This window comes from Patagioenas fasciata, chromosome 4 (genome assembly GCF_037038585.1).
Source record: "Patagioenas fasciata isolate bPatFas1 chromosome 4, bPatFas1.hap1, whole genome shotgun sequence".
Classification (NCBI taxonomy): domain Eukaryota; kingdom Metazoa; phylum Chordata; class Aves; order Columbiformes; family Columbidae; genus Patagioenas; species Patagioenas fasciata.
The window spans coordinates 54,873,440-54,892,229 of NC_092523.1; the positions used below are offsets into that span (position 1 = coordinate 54,873,440).

The 18,790-nt window shown below is 39.6% G+C and overlaps 2 protein-coding genes across 11 annotated transcripts in view; both read left to right on the top strand.

Moving 5' to 3' along the window:
• LOC136101007 (albumin) overlaps nt 1-18,790 on the top strand; it is a 433,515-nt gene that overhangs the window by 230,852 nt on the left and 183,873 nt on the right. Inside the window, exon 15 of one of the 2 annotated variants that reach the window (XM_071807910.1) lies at nt 6,951-6,962. The exons of the other annotated variant lie outside the window; for it this stretch is intronic. The gene's annotated coding sequence lies outside the window, so the exon portion shown is untranslated. Of the gene's footprint in view, nt 1-6,950; nt 6,963-18,790 lie in introns of those variants that run through there. 2 annotated transcript variants of the gene reach the window in all.
• Nucleotides 1-18,790, top strand: part of LOC136101208 (epigen) — a 74,913-nt gene that overhangs the window by 27,656 nt on the left and 28,467 nt on the right. For 5 of the 9 annotated variants that reach the window (XR_011738844.1, XR_011738845.1, XM_071807912.1 and 2 more), the window contains 2 exons: nt 17,116-17,236; nt 18,376-18,528. Coding sequence is in view for 6 of the 9 variants with exons in the window: in XM_071807912.1 (XP_071664013.1) it covers nt 17,116-17,236; nt 18,376-18,528 (274 nt within the window). In the remaining 3 variants the exon portion in view is untranslated. Of the gene's footprint in view, nt 1-7,559; nt 8,339-8,613; nt 12,112-17,115; nt 17,237-18,375; nt 18,529-18,790 lie in introns of those variants that run through there. The other 4 variants (XM_071807916.1, XR_011738846.1, XM_065837131.2 and 1 more) reach the window with 4 other exon arrangements.

Sequence of the window (18,790 nt, forward strand, 5' to 3'; positions counted from 1 at the left end):
AGCAGGATTGTTGCAGTGAAAAATTAAAGCTTATTGGTGGAGTTGATTGTGGGAAGTTTAGACAGCATTTACCCACATTATTAATGGTTCTCAACATTTCCTTATTTTGATAAGTATGAAAATCACCCACTTTTTATTTTTTTTTCACGGTTATTATCATCTTGGCTGGCGTAGTGTCTCAAAGCTTAATTATATTCAGAATATTTCTAACCGGCTGTATCTATTTTTAATTATGTCAGTCCCTTAGTTCCTGCTTCTTTTACTCATACATGATACCTGTCTGTTAAAGTCAATGAAATTACCTGCACGAGTGCAGCTAAGTGATTGTCTCAGCATGCATTTGAAAACATATAACTGTATGTGTACAATGGAGTTCCAGAAGAAAAATACTCTTAGAGTTACAACCTGAACATTTTTGTTCTGTTATCCTGCTTATGTTATCACAAATAGAGGGTTATATTTTCTGTTTTCAGAAGTGAAGTATATAACACTTTCAGGATTTTTTTGTTTGCTTTAGCAGGTTTGGGGAAATAAGCTGTAACTTTCAGAAACATTAAATTGTATAGTTTTTGTTCTTTAAGTGTGCAACCTTTTGAATGTAATATAGGTGCAGATTCAGTGGGAAGACTGTGATTCAGAGTTTCAGCAATGCACTGTATGTGTCTTGTCATGTCTGCTGTGGGTTGTGCTTGGGATTTTACCTGGGGGGAGGGAAGATCCAAAAAAGAGGGAGGAACTTCAACTTGGATGATGCCACTACAGTTGCAAGTAGCATTTCATTGTGCATTGCCAAAGGGAAATTGTTGTTGGTTCATTGGTATCGGTGAAAGTTTCGCTAAATCTCTAACAAGAATAAAAAACATCCTGGTGTATACAATTCTGAATACTAAAAAGTAAAACACCCTTGCCAAATATTTGATTTGGCAGTTAGGAAATGGAATAAGCTAGTGTATTCATGTAGCAAATCATTTCATCCTTTTTCTCTGATTCCTTGACCTAGTTTATATTTAAGCCTAAGCAAAAATGTCTTTGGCAGGTTAAGGCCAGATACGTAAGTGACTGGTGTGACATACAGCATCTATTTAACATCATGTAGCCCACCAGTATCTCTTGTCTTTTTATCCCCTTCCTTAAGTAAAGGAATGTGTTGGGGAGAGCAGAGATTTAACTGGGCAGTTGGAGGTTAAATTTGTTTTACTTGAAATAGGTGGAAATGGCTGCCTGGACCAGGTCATCTGACTGAACAAGTTGGATAGTGGATGTAAAGTTTAATAGATAGTTGAAACTGTTTTGAGTTCTCAGATCCTAGCAATATTTGGATGCCATCCTCTAATCTCTAGAAGATATGTTAGACACTGAAGTTTAATTTTATCTCTTTAACAGCAAAAGGATATAATTGCAACTTTTTTGTGTAGTTCGTTATTAAATTCTATGTAAGAAATGTCTGGAGATGAAAAATCCTATCACAAGCTGAGAGGAATTCGATAGCTGCTCAAAATGAGTTTTAAAGTTTTGAAATCTGTTCTAAAATGTGCATTTGAGTCATGTCCACTTCTGCTGTGAGCAATGGAGTTGTATGCAGTCACCTGCAGCCAGAGACTTTGCCTATGACTGTGCTTCTTGCTGACCATTGCTATATCGTAGTGTACATGGATACATGTTCTCAAGCCACTGAACACACTTTGGCTGTCCTTTAAACTCCTCTAGATGAGGAGGAGCAACAAGATTGTTTAGTTTACTTAAAAAAAATTCAACAGTATCAGACCCATGTGTATCAGTATTACAGCTGCTATAATGGTTGGCCTGGTAGTGATGGCATCGAGGTGGTGTTGTGGTTGTTAGGCTTAGCTGTTTATTTTGACAAAAAAATCCCAGACTGTGTTGTGGAATGCCTTCAAACAATATTTGTGACTTCCCCTACCTCCATATGCTCTCTTTGTTTTGACACTCCATTTATAAAAAAAAAAAAAAAAAAAAAAAAAGTTGTTCAGAATAGTTATGCAGAGGTCAGCTGCAAAGCACTGCAGTACCTAGCCCTGATATTGCTAGGGTATCTTAGACTGCCTGTGCATCTCTCCATATATAACCAGCCCAACACATTCAGTGTGTCCCTATTTATGTTAAGAATTTGCCAAAATAAGTGGTCTGGGGAGGAAGTGTTTTGTAACTTCTGGGAGCCACAAGAGGGAGAGTGAAGTGGCAGGAAGGAGGAGAAACAGTGGCATCCTTAGGTTATTGCCAGTGTTATTAGTTACTTTTGGGCAGTGAATTTCAGTCGCAGAAAGGGAGACATGTTTCTGCGAAGAGGGTAATATGTGTGTGGGTGTACTTGGCCCTGTTTTATATGGCTTTTGTTGCCACAGCAAAAATGCTAAGGGGGGAGGAGGGCTACAAGAACCAGGAACATGAAATAAAGCAATAACTTACATAGAGCATTTAACTGGAACGGCTTTTTTGGGTGGAGCACCATTTCCAGGAGTGACTGGTAGAGCAGGGTAGTAACGTGCCAATGTAGGAGCTAACCTTTGTTACAGAGCTCCTTGTTACAAGCTGCTTGTCTCTACGCTGCTCCTGCCCTGCTGCCTGGCACGCAGCCATGGCAGTTTCCAGGAGCACAGCATTCAGAGATCCTTCCTGAGCTGCAAACCGAAATCCAACTCAAAGGTTTTCATCAGTGTGCTGGCAAAGTGGGCTAATGTCACCCATGGGTATTCCTTCTAGTAGCTGACTGGGACTGGCTTTTTCAAAGGCTCCTGGGTCCATTTGTCATGGAGTTCAATAATAAAATGAGGAAGGAGCTTCTGTACTTGAATTGCTACTGCAATTTTGGTAGCTCATGAGAAGGGGATGTTACTGCTGAAGAATTATGTCATGCTGTTTATGGGATTCGCAGATGTTCCTCGTGTAGAACAAAAATGCCGAAAGTTACTAGTATTAACTGCAAATGAACTGGAAGGGCCCATGAAACCAAAGTGTACAGAACTGGAGTGGGATTTGCTTAAAATGCTCCCTGTATTTTTATATGAATCCTCCCATATCTTTGACAAGCAGGTGGTAATGCTGTTTTTTGAGTGTTCATTGGGTGCATATATAGAAAATAAATTATTCGTAGGTGATACAGTTTCAATATCAGTGAAGGGGTTTATAAATGGGAATTTTCATGACTCATCTGTGTTCTGTGCAACCTAGACAGTGCAAAAGAGATTCTGGCACATGGGTGCCACCAGGAGCCAGGGAGAGTTTCCCAATACTGAACAGCAGAAGAGAGTTCCTCACCGAATGATTGATATAGAGAGGGGTGATGGGTGTATATTATGATTTTCCTTTGAATGAGGGACAGTTGGATGGAGGTGAAGGCAGGAAAATCTGGGAAATGATATGTTTAATACTATAGAGGTGGAGAATGGAGATTCATATATCACTTCTGGGTAGACCAAGTGTACCCAAAATAATTGATTTAATGAAAAGTGGGTAAATGTATCCTTTCCACATCAGCTACAGGACTAATGACTGCAAAGTAATCGAACAAGTTGACAAGTTTCTTGACATTTGTTCACGTAGCTTGAAAGATTTACCTCAGTAATCTTTTAATTCAGTTTCTTAATGGAAATGGTGGTCCTACAGTTGTACCTTAGCAACATTTTACACGATACAAAAATGTTTAACCCAGGCTTCATGGCAGCCATCATTTCCAATGGTTGTTTGCTGCTGCTTTGTGTTCATTGTGTTACCTTCCAGGCTGTAGGCTTCTTTTCAGATTATTGAATCCTTTCCAAAGTCTCTCTCTGGACAGCTTATCCAAACAACAGTCATGAAAATAGAACATGTGTGTTCCAGCTGCTTTTGTTATAGCTTTGTTAGTTAATTTCTAAGTTGATTTTGAAGACCTGGCATTCATTTTGCAATCTATAGAAGTCTGTGTAATGTTGTCACCATATTGCTACCCTGCAAAAATCAGGGGGAGCATTGCCTGTTGTTGTGCTCCATTAGTGCAAGAAATACACCAGAATGTTGGCATTAGTCTGGGACTGTCAGAAGGCCAGTCTGATTGGTGCTAACTGGTGGCAGAAAGCTGCTGGATTGCCAAGTCTAGTACTTCTCTGTAGAAGAGTATGTTATGGAGGGATCTAAGTAAGTTATCTTTGGTATCTTGAATTTCTGCTGCTTCTGCTTATTATCCCACAGCTACAGTGATACCCTATCCACCTCTCTGTACTAAGTAACTGAATGCAAAGAAACTGTTGTGCGTACTTTTATGATGGAATTCTCTGCCTGGGATGCCCTTGTTGCTTGGCTTTCATAGGTACTGGAAGGGAAAGATGTGTACATTATGAGAATTACAGTACTGGGCAGTAATTCCTTGGTTTTCCTTTATATTGCTGTAAGAATAGTTGCAGTAGGAGAAACAGAGACAATGTCAAAGAGAAGGAACTGTGAGAAACGGGGTAGATGTTTGCTTGTCAGTATCCCAGAGTTCGTAGTGAGGAAAAAACCCAGTATGTGTAGAGGAGGACATGTGATATTTACTGTGATTGCTGAGCACGTGATTCACACTTACGCACCGCTGCGGGGATGTAGTGATCCAGAGCAGCTTTGCAGGGCCTAATAAAGCTGTGTGGAAATAGTGCTTAGGCAGGAATTTTTCTGCATCACTTAATGCAGATGCACAAGACCCAGAAATGCCTTCAGGTTGAGACTTGCCCTTGGTTTGTGTGATTAACCCTATTAGGTGTATGATGTCCTTAGCTTTAGAGGAACCTAGGAATGAAGGGCTGTATCCAAAGCAGTGGATCCTGTTTTTCAAGGAAACAATCTACATTTCATTTCTTTTGAAGAATCAAAGGAAGATTTTAAGGTTCTACATATGCTGCAAAATGGCATCTCCTCTCCCATAGGCACCTAATTTGTATAGCAACATTATTCAGATTGGCAGAGGAATTCCTGGGAGAAGGGCACACATCTTGAGAAAGCAGAGTTAAAGCTAGGGGCAAAGTTTTAATGTTGCTGAGAAGCAGATCTCCTGAAGGAACCAACAGTGTGGCACCTAATTTGCCAATAAGAGATCAGTCACACTGAAGTGCTGCCTTGGAATTGTGCTTTTGCCTACTACACTTCACAAGGAAAGGAAAATCTGTTTATATTTTTGAGAGCCAGGTTATTTTTCCCCCTTTGGTTACTGGCATTTATCTTCAAAAATTGCATTCACCATATCTATATTTACTCTGATAGGTGGAAACTTATCAGATAGTAGCTTCCCCAACTTAGACACCTGTTGTATGTTTTAAAATCTTGATCAGCTGTTGTGAATAAGCTATCCAGGTGGCTCTCTGCTAACTTAATATGTTCTCTTACCCCACTGACCCACAAGGATTTTCATAATGATAGAGGCTGGGGAATTTCTCTACCCATAAACTTGTGAAAACAGTGTACTGTGTGTTTACTGCTGTGTACAGTTTCTAATACTAGAGGCAATGAATGGTGTACATGATACTCATTAGAAGGCTTTCTTTATTTAAGGCATGGTGTAGTTGTGGATTGTAGGTCTTCATAAGTAACATAGGAATAGTGTGAATAATACCACAGAAAGAGGCATCTAACATTATCATGGAAACTTACTTATTTCAATTAAAAATGCGTAAAATTAATTATTGTATTAACTTCAGATCTGGCTACATTCCAGTAATTGGCATTCACCTGGGAATTTGCAGTAACTGTATTGACTGTAAACACCAATCTCAAATGGTAGTTAGTTCAAAATAATATAACTCATAAAAAGACAAATTATTTGTGTTTGAGGATATTAAGAATAACTGTCACGTGTTATCTTAATTAATTGGTTAAAATTAGCATGTTAAAAAACCCTACATTGCAGTTTGTTTACCTTTCTAAGTATTTTAACAGTATTGCTCAGTTGACTGATACCACCAGATATAAAAACCTTCCCAGTTGTAATTACTATCCCTCTTCAATGAGGCTTAATCTTCTGTTCTTCAGTTCAGTGAGTTAGTTGCTGCGAACTTCTTTGCATGCTCTTGTTGGATCACTGGCTTGGTGAGTTCAGACAATGGGTTTTTGTTTATTCTATTTACCCCCATCTAGAACTTAGTAAGTGTTCTGTCAAAACAATATCCAACTTTTCAAATTATTTTTAATATTTCTTTTTTTAAAACCTTGTTATTCTGAACAGTAAAGCACAAAATAAATTCAAGATTAGTATACTGTGAGCAGAGGCAATTATCTTGTTTGTTCCAAAATGAAGGTGCCTAATTTTCCATCCATTCATCTCTTCTAATGGCCAGGTATAGATTCTTCTCTGTGGTAACTTCAGTGGAAATGTGTGTGCTTGTATCAGAGTTATATTTGCTGCATTTTCTCCTGTGTATGTGTGTGTGCTGTTTTAAAAACAATGCCTTTAAAATTAGAGTGTGAGTTTCCAATAAAAAATTTCTAAGCAAGCAAAGAAACCTCAAACTAACAAACAACAAATCTCTCACAGTGACATTTAAAGGAAAAAAACATTCCATAGTAATCAGATTAGTAATATGCTGTTTGGACTAATCATTATTGGCCAATAACTGCTCATTAATTTGTCATGGAATGAATTCCCAGCCAGTTGCATGTGATTTCTTTGCAAGTAACCTGCAATTCCAGTTGATTGGTTTTTGCACAGTAGGTAATAATATCAAGTCCAGATTTATTGGTACGTTGTGCTCCTTTGTTGTACAAAGAGGTTAACTTGACAGATGTTAATTAAATGCTTTAAAAAAGTATACAGATTTACCTTGTAGCACAAGGATTCAAGTTATATACTAGCTTTGGATAGTCTGTGGTTCATGGTTGGAGGTACTTCAGCTATAAGAGTTTCCTTTCTGTTGAGATTTGGTAAGATCTGTGCCTCCAGGTCTCTTCTCTGAAGGAGGTGACTATGGCTGAGGGTTGCAATGGGAGTTTTGCCAGTGGAATCTGTTTTTCCTTTAAGAAAATTCTCATTTTTGTTCTTTGTCCATCTTTTGAAGCATTTAAAAAAAAAAATCATTCAGGAAAGAGTACTAAATCCATCTGTGGTTTTAAGTTGCCTTTTCTGATTGTAAAAAATCCTTGTTAGAAGCTGCAAGCCAGAGTGGGGGAAAGTGGCTGAATAGGTGACCTAACTGCTGGTGACGCAGGTCAAACAGCTGAAAACTTGTCCTTAGCAAAAAAATTTGTCAGGAATAACTTTTCACATGGCTGGCCACAGGCTGCATGAGTGTGTGTTGCTCCCATAAGGAAAGTGCAGCCTTCTGCAGTAAATCAGCTTGCACAGTTTGTAACACCATGCCCCGGAATTAGCCCCTGGGTAATGATATTCAGATGAAGAAAACTACAGCCTGGTCCTGACTGCATCCTGATGCTACTACCATTGCTGTAATAAGACTTCTGCCTTAGTTTTTCCCATATTCTTCAGTATTCTCCAAGTCAGTCTTTTATGCTCACTACCAGTTAGGTATCCATGGACAACTGAAAAATAAAAAAAGTTCTGGAAACATTCTTAGTCAATACCTTTTTCTCTTTTCTCTTAGAAGTGAAGAAGAAGGCTGGCTTTATCACTCCAGTGCCAGGAGGGGTGGGACCTATGACTGTTGCAATGCTTCTGAAGAACACACTCATAATTGCTAAAAAACTCATTTACTAGAGCAAGCGGGCTACCTTGGAAGAAGAATCCAAGTTATTCTATTTCTTGAAACACAAAATGTTTATTTTTTACTACAAATATATTTATTTCTACATTGTATTTATTTTTTAATGTAAAGTATACTGAGCGCGATGGTTTACAAACTGTTAAAATACTTTGTGTTACCTCCTACTGACTTATGAGCAAAAACAAGTTGAAGAATGCAGCCTATGCAGATACATTCTTGGTGGTAAATTATGTGTGTGAAAATGAAGAATCAAGCAGGAATCACAAATACACCTGTGTATCTGGGGATGGAGTGCAGTTACCAAAATCTTCGAAGCATTCAGGACCGTCAGTTTTGATCAGAGTGTAAAAACTAAGTTTCAACATGATAGATATCTTTTAGAAGAATGTAGTTTGCCTTCTGAGGTCGTGAAGAGCTCTGAATGTAGTTTGAAGTCTTGAATTTTTATTTTTTTAAAATACTTAAAAGCTAACCATAGGGATCTTGAATCTGAAAGGAGTGAAAGACTGGAATTTTTATTTCAACTGCCAGGCAATGATGTTGATATGAATGCAAATGATCAGTGCATGTTTTAAAATATTCATGTACACTTGAATGTGAGTAAAATTCTGATGTTAAATGTAGGTAAGAGGTATGCATGAATAAATAGCTAGAATTGAGGCTAGAATTATTTTCTTTCCATGTTTAGATGGAAATGTTTTGGTGCATAATGCCTTCATCCCACAAAAGAAACCTGAGAAGATTTACTGGCCTGAATCGGACTTTAATTGGGTAGACTGTAGTTAAAATTATTATGCACGTGCAGTGTGTGTGTGTATATATATATATATATATGCAAAAGTTTGTCCCTGATGAACTATTTATTGTCTGAATTCTAAGTAATTTAATTACTCCCTTATTTTTCGAAACTGCATGAAGTTGTTTTGTTGTGTTTTGTTGTGTTTTTTTTTCTGTCTTGTAAGGTTGAGCCATATGAATTCTTGGCTACAATGTTTTGCTGCTTGGAGAGTTTCGGTTCTAAAGATGGATCTGGAATAGTCTTGTGGAATGCAAAAACTGGACTAGAATAACTGCTAAGATACCAGTTGAACCGTGTATGTGCACTATGGATATGAAGAGCCTACCCCAGTTTCCACTGGAGTAATTGAGAGTCAGTTTGAGCTCTTATCTTCGTGTTTTTATCTCAGTTGAGATAACTTTGATTTATTTTCATCAAGAACCTTAGGTGTTTGCCAGTACGCTATAGATAACTTGAAAGAGGGAGAAAAAAAAACGTGGCTTAGTACTACTGCCATTAAACAAAAAAACACGCTTTGTCTAATAAAAGAAACAAGATGGAGTGTCACTTCTGTGCTGATTGTTCTTATGATCATCTTTCTGAGAGTTTTGTTTAATGCAGTGTTTGCAAAAGGGGTTGGCAGAATCACTACTAAATATAGAGTACCATTAGTGCAGATGCTTGCTTATCTGTTTAAATAGTGGTAGAAATGTTGGGAGGATTATGGTGGCTATGGAGATAATAGTTAGACTGGTCAACCTGTCATTGACTAAGATGAAATAAAATCTGTTCACTGTTATGTTCATCTTTGTGAAAAATATTAATACAGTTTGGAGGGTGGTTGGTTGTTTTTTTTTTTATCAGTGTGTTGGGAGTGAAGCAAATGGAGGTGGTTTGTTTGTTCAGTCATTTACTTTTTTTCATCTGTTTACATTGCTGTGCTAGGTTCTCTTTTATTTGATTTAACTGAAAGAATCTCTGCAGTTTTTGGCATAAAAACAATTTATGACACACTTATGTCACGTGACTGAGCCTGTTTCTTTCATGTCTTGCAAACAGTTTATTGTGCATCTTAAGCTTTTTCTGTGTTCACCTTTGGTGGATCAACTAGCATTACACAAAAGCCAGTGAGAGTGAGGTTTTACTCAACAGCTTACTCTTTTCAGAGCTGCCAGACACATCTGTGAGCGTGTTCTTCACTGAGAGAACATCCAGAAGTAGCATCCAGAGGGAAAGGCTTAGCTCATGTGCCAGACCTGGTTAAGTCTGGTCCAAGCATGAATGCCCTGTGGCAGACAAAGGCATGGCCTTATCCACTGAAGCCTTCTCACAGGTCTGCCGCTCCCAGCTGTATTGCCTAATGACAAAGCCACCTTGGATTCAAGCTGGATTAAGTTCCCATTGTGTAGATGTGTGTTGAAAGCAGGGCTCATCATACTTAGCCCTGCTTTGGACTGATAGCAGAGGTTATCCAGGTAGGCATAACCACTCCCGTCAATTCGGGGAGTGCACAAACTGCACTTGATCAGTGTGCAGGCATGCAGCAATTCAGGATAGCAAGGGAAGGGAAAAAGCCTCTTGGAATGTAGTCCATGAGCAGGAGAACACCTAATTAAAAATGTGCCTAACTAGCTTGTGTTTTTCTCTTAATATGTGAAGTGGTTAGATGTAATCCTGGGGATCATTTGGGAGAGTGTAGCATAGAGGGAGAACTTGAGCTGACCAGAGTTATTAAAGCATTTATCAAGATTTTGGTTTTAACATAGAGATGTTGTGAAATGTTTGTTTTTTGCTTGGGGTTCACAGTTGAGAAAGTAGAAATTGTTATTGGGGTGAAGTCTGTAGCTCTCCTTCAGTGAGAGTCAAGATTTTGGGGGTTGTTGGGGGGGGTGTGTGTGTATATGTATTATTGAACTGGGCCTTTTTGGCAACCTGCTCTAGTATGTCAGCCAAGGTAAGTACCCTTCAGAGGGTCCAGTCCTACTTGTTCCAAGTTGCCTGTGGCCCATGAAGTTGGACAGTGTTTGGGGCTGTGGAGAGTGCTCTTTTTTCCCCAAGAAATGTGTGTGATGACTGTGTCATAGAGACCTACAAACACTTTACATAAAAAGTATAATTCTCTCATTATGCATACCCAATTTTTTAAAAATGTAGAGGTGGGCTTTTATGACAGTATACTGGCAGCAGCAATGAAGGGATTGCCTAATATGGGAACCAACAGCTGACTTGTCTTTCAGCCTGTGTTTTCTTGGCACCTGCACTTTCCCAGCTTTCAGTTTCTGCCCTGCATAGCTATGTGTAGCTCCAGCCAGCAATCCAAGTCCTTGAGCAAAGCTGGTGGCCTGCCTTGCTTCAGTGTTGTTCAAACAGGAAGGCTAAATGAAAGGTGGTTAGCATGCCCCACGGGCTCACCAGGGCCTGTGTTCAAAGGCCTCTTGCTGGTAGTCACAGATGGAGAACATCATCTGTTATCTTTGTGTCTGATTGCTTCCTAATCTTGGCACTAGCCGTTCTCCCAGTTCCTCTTGGGGATGGCAGGGAACTGAGGTACAGGAAGGAACATGCACAAAGTAGGGGTTGGACCCTGAACTCCAGAATAGCCTGCTGAATGCTGACTGACCTCCTAGAAGTAGCACAAGACCTACATTGCTAAGGGAAAGAATGATCCTGTTTTTTACCAGACATGATTTTTCATTTTGCTCACCTCTGTTTTATTGTATTTCGTTGATCTGCTCTGGCAGATACCATGTCTTCCTTTAAAACTGTATCTTTGCATGCTCAATTATGCCCACAGGTAATAGGAAACCAGGGTTTCAAAAGAAAACCTGATCCCATTTCTAGATAATAGCAGTTTCCTAAATAAATGTGTGGTTGCCCTGGGGGTTGAGGTCGTTGCCAGATGCACCTTTTTCTGATTGGTGAGAACAGCAGGTGACGCTTCATGTCATATAAGTGCAAGAGAAAACACAGGACAGATAAGCAGAGCAAGTGAGCCATCTGAAAAGAAGAGTTGAGAAGGTATTAAAGCAGCTGCTTGCCATGGCATTTGGAATGCTTATCTATATTTTGCTGAAAGGTGGGTTTGGAGGAGACTTTTCAATGGCATAAGGTTCCAGGCTTTGAACAGTAGTTCAGTCTTTCTGAAATAAGCAGTGGTGGTGGGAAGCATGCAAAGATGCTGCAAAGCAGAATTGTTTTAGCAGTTTTAAACTTGGATGAGATTTTAACTGATGGGGTATAATTTATACTCTTTGCAAAGAAGCTACTTAGGCTGGTAAGAGGTGTAGTATATTACACGTATCTGTGTTATAATTTGCATAAGACAGAATGGAGAACATAATGGATATCTGTTTTGGAATTTTGCGAACAGTAGTTTGTTACCGCACAATCGTAATTATGCTGTGGCAAAAGGAAGTTTGAGGCAAGAATGTTTTAAATGAATTATTATATTGCTTCATTGTATCGGAATTGTATTAAGTGAGTACTTGTTTTCTGAATTAAATGAACCTTGCATAGATATGCTGAGTTTTTCTGTTACAGTAAGCATCTATTTGCATTACACAGCAATGGGGGTGCTGAGTGAAGAGTCAGCTGTTAATGTTTCATCCCTCAGCACAGACTTATGGAATAATTGGACAAAATACAATGCTGAAGGTATTTCTTTTTTGTTTTGTTTGCCTCTATTAATCTGTCACTTAAAAAAAATCCCCCCAAACCTCAGTCTGTTAGGATGATTGCTGATAAAATGCTCCTATCGTGTGGACCCTGTTGAATTTTGTGTGGTGTATTTGTGAGATGAGCAGCTTGTTTTTGTGGAACCTTAAAAACCTCTCTGAAGGAATAGATGCCATTCAGCTGAGGTAGGCTCAGTATTGACCAACTAAAGGATCACTTATACAAAGACAGTTATAATTTGAAGATATTTTAAGATTAATTGGGATAGATGATCTGCATTTCTGATTGCCATTTCTGTTACTTTTAACTAGTGCTTGGTTTTTAATCTGTCTTCAGCGTGAATTTTCATACACCCGAGTGAGAATGCAGCAAGCATAGTGATGCATCTCCCTGCTGTTACTCAGTAGTTTCTTTCTTGGTTGCAGTTTTCCTTTCAGCTACCACAGCTTCCACAGCCTTTTGCAGAATGCTAGCTCTCTCTTTTTTTCTTTTCTGACTGAAATGTGAACTCAAGCTATTTACCTGCCAACATCTGAGACCAGAGGGCTGTCTTTATTCTACATGCTGCATTCTTGATGTTACTTGAGGTGCTAATGATGTCATTACTTTGGGAGAACTGTGCAATCTGGAGCTGAGGTTTTGGCAGGTCAGTAAAGGAGGAAAGGATTTTAACTGTGATACTTATTAATGTCTTTGTACTTTAAAAGGAACATAAACATGCATACAAATCATCTTCTGTTAATTCTAAGTCATCACAGGATGTCTTAGAAGCGTTTTTTAGTAACTCCATAAGCTTTTTATTTTACTCATAAAAAGTCAAACTGTTCTCTTTTTGGTCTAATTTGTCATAGTGGTACAGTATAATATCTGTGTATACATTCATACATATATACATGTGGGCTTCATATATATGTGATAAATATTTTTGCGTAATATTTGTTTTATATATATATGAAGTCAAGATGGTGTTGATTTTGACTGTAGTAGTTTTATCACACTATGGTCTGGCTTAGTGGATTTGTCTGTGAGACGATTCTAGAGCTGCATACAGAGCAAACAGGAATATAATGAAATACAAATATGTTGTGAGTTATTAAGTACCTTGTTCATTTTATTTCTAGAAAGCAGGAGCTCTGGGTCATTGAACAAAGAAGATGCTTATTTGCACAAACAGAGCCATGTCTGTGATTGCCCTGTGTGCCTTTACACCAGCTGTGACTGTGCAAGTTGAGTAGATACCAGCACTTTTAGACGACAGAATGTTCCCTTCAAAGCTAGACACAAATGCACAAGCATACAGACACACATTTACACAGGTAGTTAAAAGTATGTTTTGGTGGACCTTTCACAAAGTTGTTGAAAAGTTTAGAGAACAGCATTTCTAGAAAGAAGATTGAAAAGAAATGCATAAAGAGTCACCAAAGAAACTGGCTGTATCTCTGTGAAGTTTTCTTGCAGCTCCTACTCTGGTACCAGTTAAGTTTGTAGTGAGGGTTATAACCGAAGTTCAGTAATACTGGTTCCTGAGAAAATTAATTCCTGGTTAAGTATTATTGAAGAACTTGCAGTTTCTTTTGGGATTGCAAGTCCCTGGGGACTGAAGTGCAGTTTGTTAAAAAGCATTATTTTCTACTCAAGCCATTTGCCTCCTATTGACAAGATTATGTCCTATTTCCATATTTTACATTATGTAGATTTTACTTGTCACCAGTGCTGGGACTAGGAAATATTAGGCTTGGTGATCACCTTGGGGGGGAAAAGGTAACGGAAAGGGTGCCTGGCTGGGAGCTGACATGGCAGGCATGAAGAACTTGAGACACTGTTTGGACTGAAGGGGAGCCTTCGTAGCAAAGTGAACAGCTAGGATACAGGAAGGGCTTGGTTTTACTGGGGAAAGAATGAGAACCCTTTATTGCCATGAGCTTGTTCTTCCTTGCAGCCTGCAAGCGAGACCCTGAACCTGGGGCTGATCCCTCCCCTTTCTGACTCCTGTGTTCCTCTCAGATGCACCATACTTAAAAGCTGAGCTGTCATGGTCTTAGTGGTGGACTCTTTGTGTTGCCGGTCTGTCAGTTTTTGCATGCCCAAGCTTCCAAGTACCTGGAGTTTTGATTTCATGTCAGATCTTGCCAAGTGTATCTGCTTGAATGACTCACCTGCAGGCAGCTGTCAAGTGCTTACACAGCATGCTTTTCTTTCCTCATGTGACTTGAAAGGCACATGGATGTGTTTATTCAACAGCTTATTTAGTATCTAGATGGATAATATGATATGAATTATCATAATGCTCTGGGATGGGTTAGAAAATAATTCTTTTTGTTTTTGAGACTCATCATTCTTTCAGAGGTAATTATTTATACTTTTGCAACATCAAAATAATTAGCACTCAGTTTTTATGTGTACATTTAAGATCTGATCTTGCAACCCACACTGGACAGAGACCTTGCTCCTGACAACAAGGGAGGAATGTATTGTTCATTTGTGGCCTGTGCAAGAAGATGCTTGAAACGCTCTCTAGGCAGGCTTCTGCTCTAGGCTGACTGTTTCTAGTGACAGGACTAACTTTCATGGCACTCAGGGGAAGAGGTTTCAGGTACCTTCATGAAGTGAGGTTTCTTCCAGATGTTGGTATGTGGAAGGCCGCCACCTCTTGGCAGTAGTGTTGTGAGGAAGGATATTCTGGCTCTGTGAATCCATCTGGGGGAAGATTGAATAGAGGTAGCTGGGGATTTAATGCCTCTGGCATATAGATTGGTACCTTCCGCATTTATTTTTTTCACTTGTGGCAGAGATACAAGTGAAATATTAAGTGTTTTCAGGGCCTGGTAGAAAAGTAGTACTTTGGGTGTCAGGAAACTGAAGAGTCCTGTTGAGTGGTTATATTTAGTGGTTTCATAGCGCACTGTTCAGCCCCCCTTTGCACTCAAAAGATGATTCAAAGCAGTTGGTGCTGGAACATTTGAAGAGAGACACAGGATGCTTTAAGTTGCTGAAGCTCTTCCCTGCAGAGTTTTGGTAGCTGGTCTGCAGGTACTTTAGTGAAAACGGGCTTTTGCAGATCTTGTACATTCTGGATCTCCTTGGCATGTTAAACCCTGCAGCTGTCTTGACCATGTGCTTTGTTTTGCTTTGTGCTTTCCCCAGCAGCGAGCATCATACAGTCCTCCTGTGGAAAAAATCTATCATCCCTCTCTTGTCCTAAAATCTGTCTTTTCTTCCTTAAATCTATTCTTTCTCAAGTTGTTCTTCTCTTCCTTAAATCAGTCCCTCCAAGGCCTGGTCCTGTGCTGACTCTGCTCTCGGTCAACAAGCTGCTGTGTGATGCTGCCCACAAATTTAGTCTGAGAGGCACTTGAGGCAGGGTCTGATAGAGATAGGGCCTACGTCTTGGTACGTCCTTCGCGTGTATGTATTGCCACTTCATTGCTAGGCTGCAACTGGGTTTGCTTTATAGTTTTTAGCATTGTGTTTCTAGCTCTAGGCCTGCCTTCTCCACAGTGTGAAGAGAAACTTCAGATTATTCATTACAAGAATGGAAAGATGCCCTTTTCCCAGACTGAAGCCATTCGTTTTAAAGCAAGACATGTTATTTCGCTGCTCTGTAGCTTTTCCTGAGAGAGTAAACCAGCATCTTTATTTTCAAGCAGACTTGAATTGTTAATTGTTCCATTTTATCAAGAGACTTAAAGAGAAGTCTGATGACTCTGTCAGATTTTAGAGGGCACTGTTTTCCAAGTAGTGTTATTTGATCTGAGTAGCAATGATAGTATCAAGCCTCTTTGGTGTCCAAGCCATGTGATTCACAATGGAATTGCCATAACACACAGGTGTAGAGTAGAGCAGCTGTTTACCATTGCTCATCATCTCTGTGAAGCTCTATAAAGGACAAAGCAAAAAAAAAAAGTCGCTTAGTTGAGCACACGTGGAGTTTCTGCCATGAAATGGCTCAAACTGGAATTCTGTCAAGAATTTAGGAGGCTGATGGTGTTACTCCTGAAAAATGTGTTGTGGGATCTCAAGTTGCCTGCAGGAAGACTGGAGGCTTATGTCTCTGACAATCGTTCCATCAGCGTAGTATCTCCAGACCTTGATTCAGCACTTAGTCAGAAAGGAAGACTTTTTGCTTGCCGCACCATTGATTAGTCACATTGCGCAGAACTTGTCACCTTCCTGTGTGATGTTATTTTTCTTGTGGTCATAACTGAAAGTTGGTGTTGACATGCACTTAGGAAATTGCCTTCAACCATCACTAAAACAGTCCCCTGAAATACTAAGGCACTGCTTGGACACCCCACCTCACCAGTGATTCCTGTAACTGGGTAGAGAGACCAGTTCAAACAGATACTTGCGTTGACAGTGAAGCTTTCGAGCTTTCTCTTGGGAATAAGGTAGTTGTTTTCTGTGCTTTCAAAGCAGAAGCATGCTTATTGACCTGGATGCTTTTAACTATGCACAAGTTCAGAAACTTAGTAGTTGTGGACAGTGGTTTTGCACAGGAAGAGCATCTGGGCCATCTTGAGTGTTTACAAACATAATATGGATGGGAGGGAGCAATCCCACCATTCATCACTCACTCATAGTTGCAGAGCTGGCATGCAGGAGTGTTAGAAATGTAGTAGTTTGTCTTGTGATGGGGAAAAGAAAACAAAAAATTCAGACTGGGAAGCATATTGAGAATAATTAAATGCTCTCATTGTGTCCTAAATACCTGATATTCCTGGGATGGTTTTTCTGATGGATTGCAGGTTGGATAGTGTTGGATATTTTTTTTATTCTTTCTCTAAAGCTATGCTGGAACATCTTAGAAGCCAGTGCTGTGTGGTAGTGTTTGAATCAGCTCATGAGACTTATCACAGTAAATTTATGTATTCTCTTTCTACAGGCAATGTCTGTTCATCTTGAGTTGTGAAAATATATTAAAATGTTTGTTGTGTTGGGTTTTTTTCCTCCCTGAATGTAACTTGACTTTTCCCCTTTTCACAGTAGACTACACAGAGCCGCCGAAGCTCTTGAAGCTTATGCAGACCTGTCTTGAAGAACACTACAGCTATTGTATCAATGGGCTTTGTGCTTTCCACAGTGAACTGAGGAAACCCATATGCAAGTACATAATACTACTTATGAGTATCCTGCTTAGAAAATAGCAACTGTAGCATTGTTTCTTTGTCTGCTACATGTTTTCAAAGTGATGTGGCAGCCAAGTATTTGGGGGCTTAAACTTTGTCACAGGCTTGAGTGCTATAGTCACAGTTTATTGTGTGTGGCCTTTCAATAATTAAGGGAGGCTTATAAGTAAGATGGGGACAAACTTTTAGTATGGCCTGTTTTGATAGGAAATGGGATGATGGTTCTAAAAAAAAAAAAGAGTCAATTCAGAAATTCAGACTAGGTATAAGGGAGACTTCTTTTTCCCTTTCCGTTTTTTTGTTGGTGTTTTGTTGTTTTGTTTGTTTGTTTGTTTACACTGGGAGTGGTGAAACGCTGGCCCAGGTTGCCCAGAGAGGTGGTGGATGCCCCATCCCTGGAAACATTCAAGGCCAGACTGGACGGGGCTCTGAGCAACCTGATCTGGTTGAAGATGTCCCTACTCATTGCCGGGAGGCGGACTACATGACCTGTAAAGGTCCCTTCCAACAGAAACCATTCTGTGATTTTTAAAGTGACTCAGGACTGTTACCGAGGCACTAGTGCTCTGCTAGTGTAACACTCAGGAAGCAAGAGGGAACATTCACATCCTTATAGGTCTCTGATTTGATGGCATCTCAAATCACAACTGATGCTATAGTGAATAGTAGAGGAATAAGTAGATTTTCACAGTGGGCACGATGAAGGAGGCAAGATGTCAGCTGCAACTCCCTTATTCTGCAACTGCTTACACACCCATCAGGACCATGGTACTCTTAAAATTTTCTAGGGTCCATACTGGACTGCCTTGGCTGTTGGAAGCATAGCAGCTAAGGATCAGCAGAGGACAGGGCTCTTAGTCCACACCCTCTGTGATGAGGGTATGTTTAGATTGTGTTTGTTGCTGTGACTGCAGTACTTGAACTAGCTTTTAACTAGGTAGACTGGGATAACTGGTAGTCTTTGTGGAGTAAAGAGGTTCTGACAGCACCAGATTCAGCCCATCCTCATTTAGACTTGTTCTAAATTGTTTAAAACTGATGTAAACTAACATGTTTCTGAAATTCAAAGCATAAGAAGTTCTGAATAATTTTTACATGGTGTGTATTTATTTTGTAGGTGCCTTGCGGGTTATAATGGAGAGAGGTGTGAACATTTAACACTGAACTTGTATGCACATAATTCTTACGAACGCTACATTGCTGTGGGAATTGGTATAGGAATACTGACAAGTGGGATACTTGCTATCATCTACTGCTACGTGAAAAAGAGGTATGGGAGAGATATAACCTTTTGATTACATTCATCTGAATTACAGTGGGCAGAAAAGCTGTGCAGTTTTGAGGGCACTGGGAGTGAGTTCTTGCCTGTTACTCATTTGCTGTGTGATATTAAAGGAGCTGATACTTGATAATTCTGCTTTCCCATCTGCTAAAACATGGGTTTCATTAGGTCTACCTAACAGAGTTAGGAGATGAAATTTCAGTTCTGTTCAGACTACTGTGTGTTTAGATTTGTCCAGTTAAAATCACTT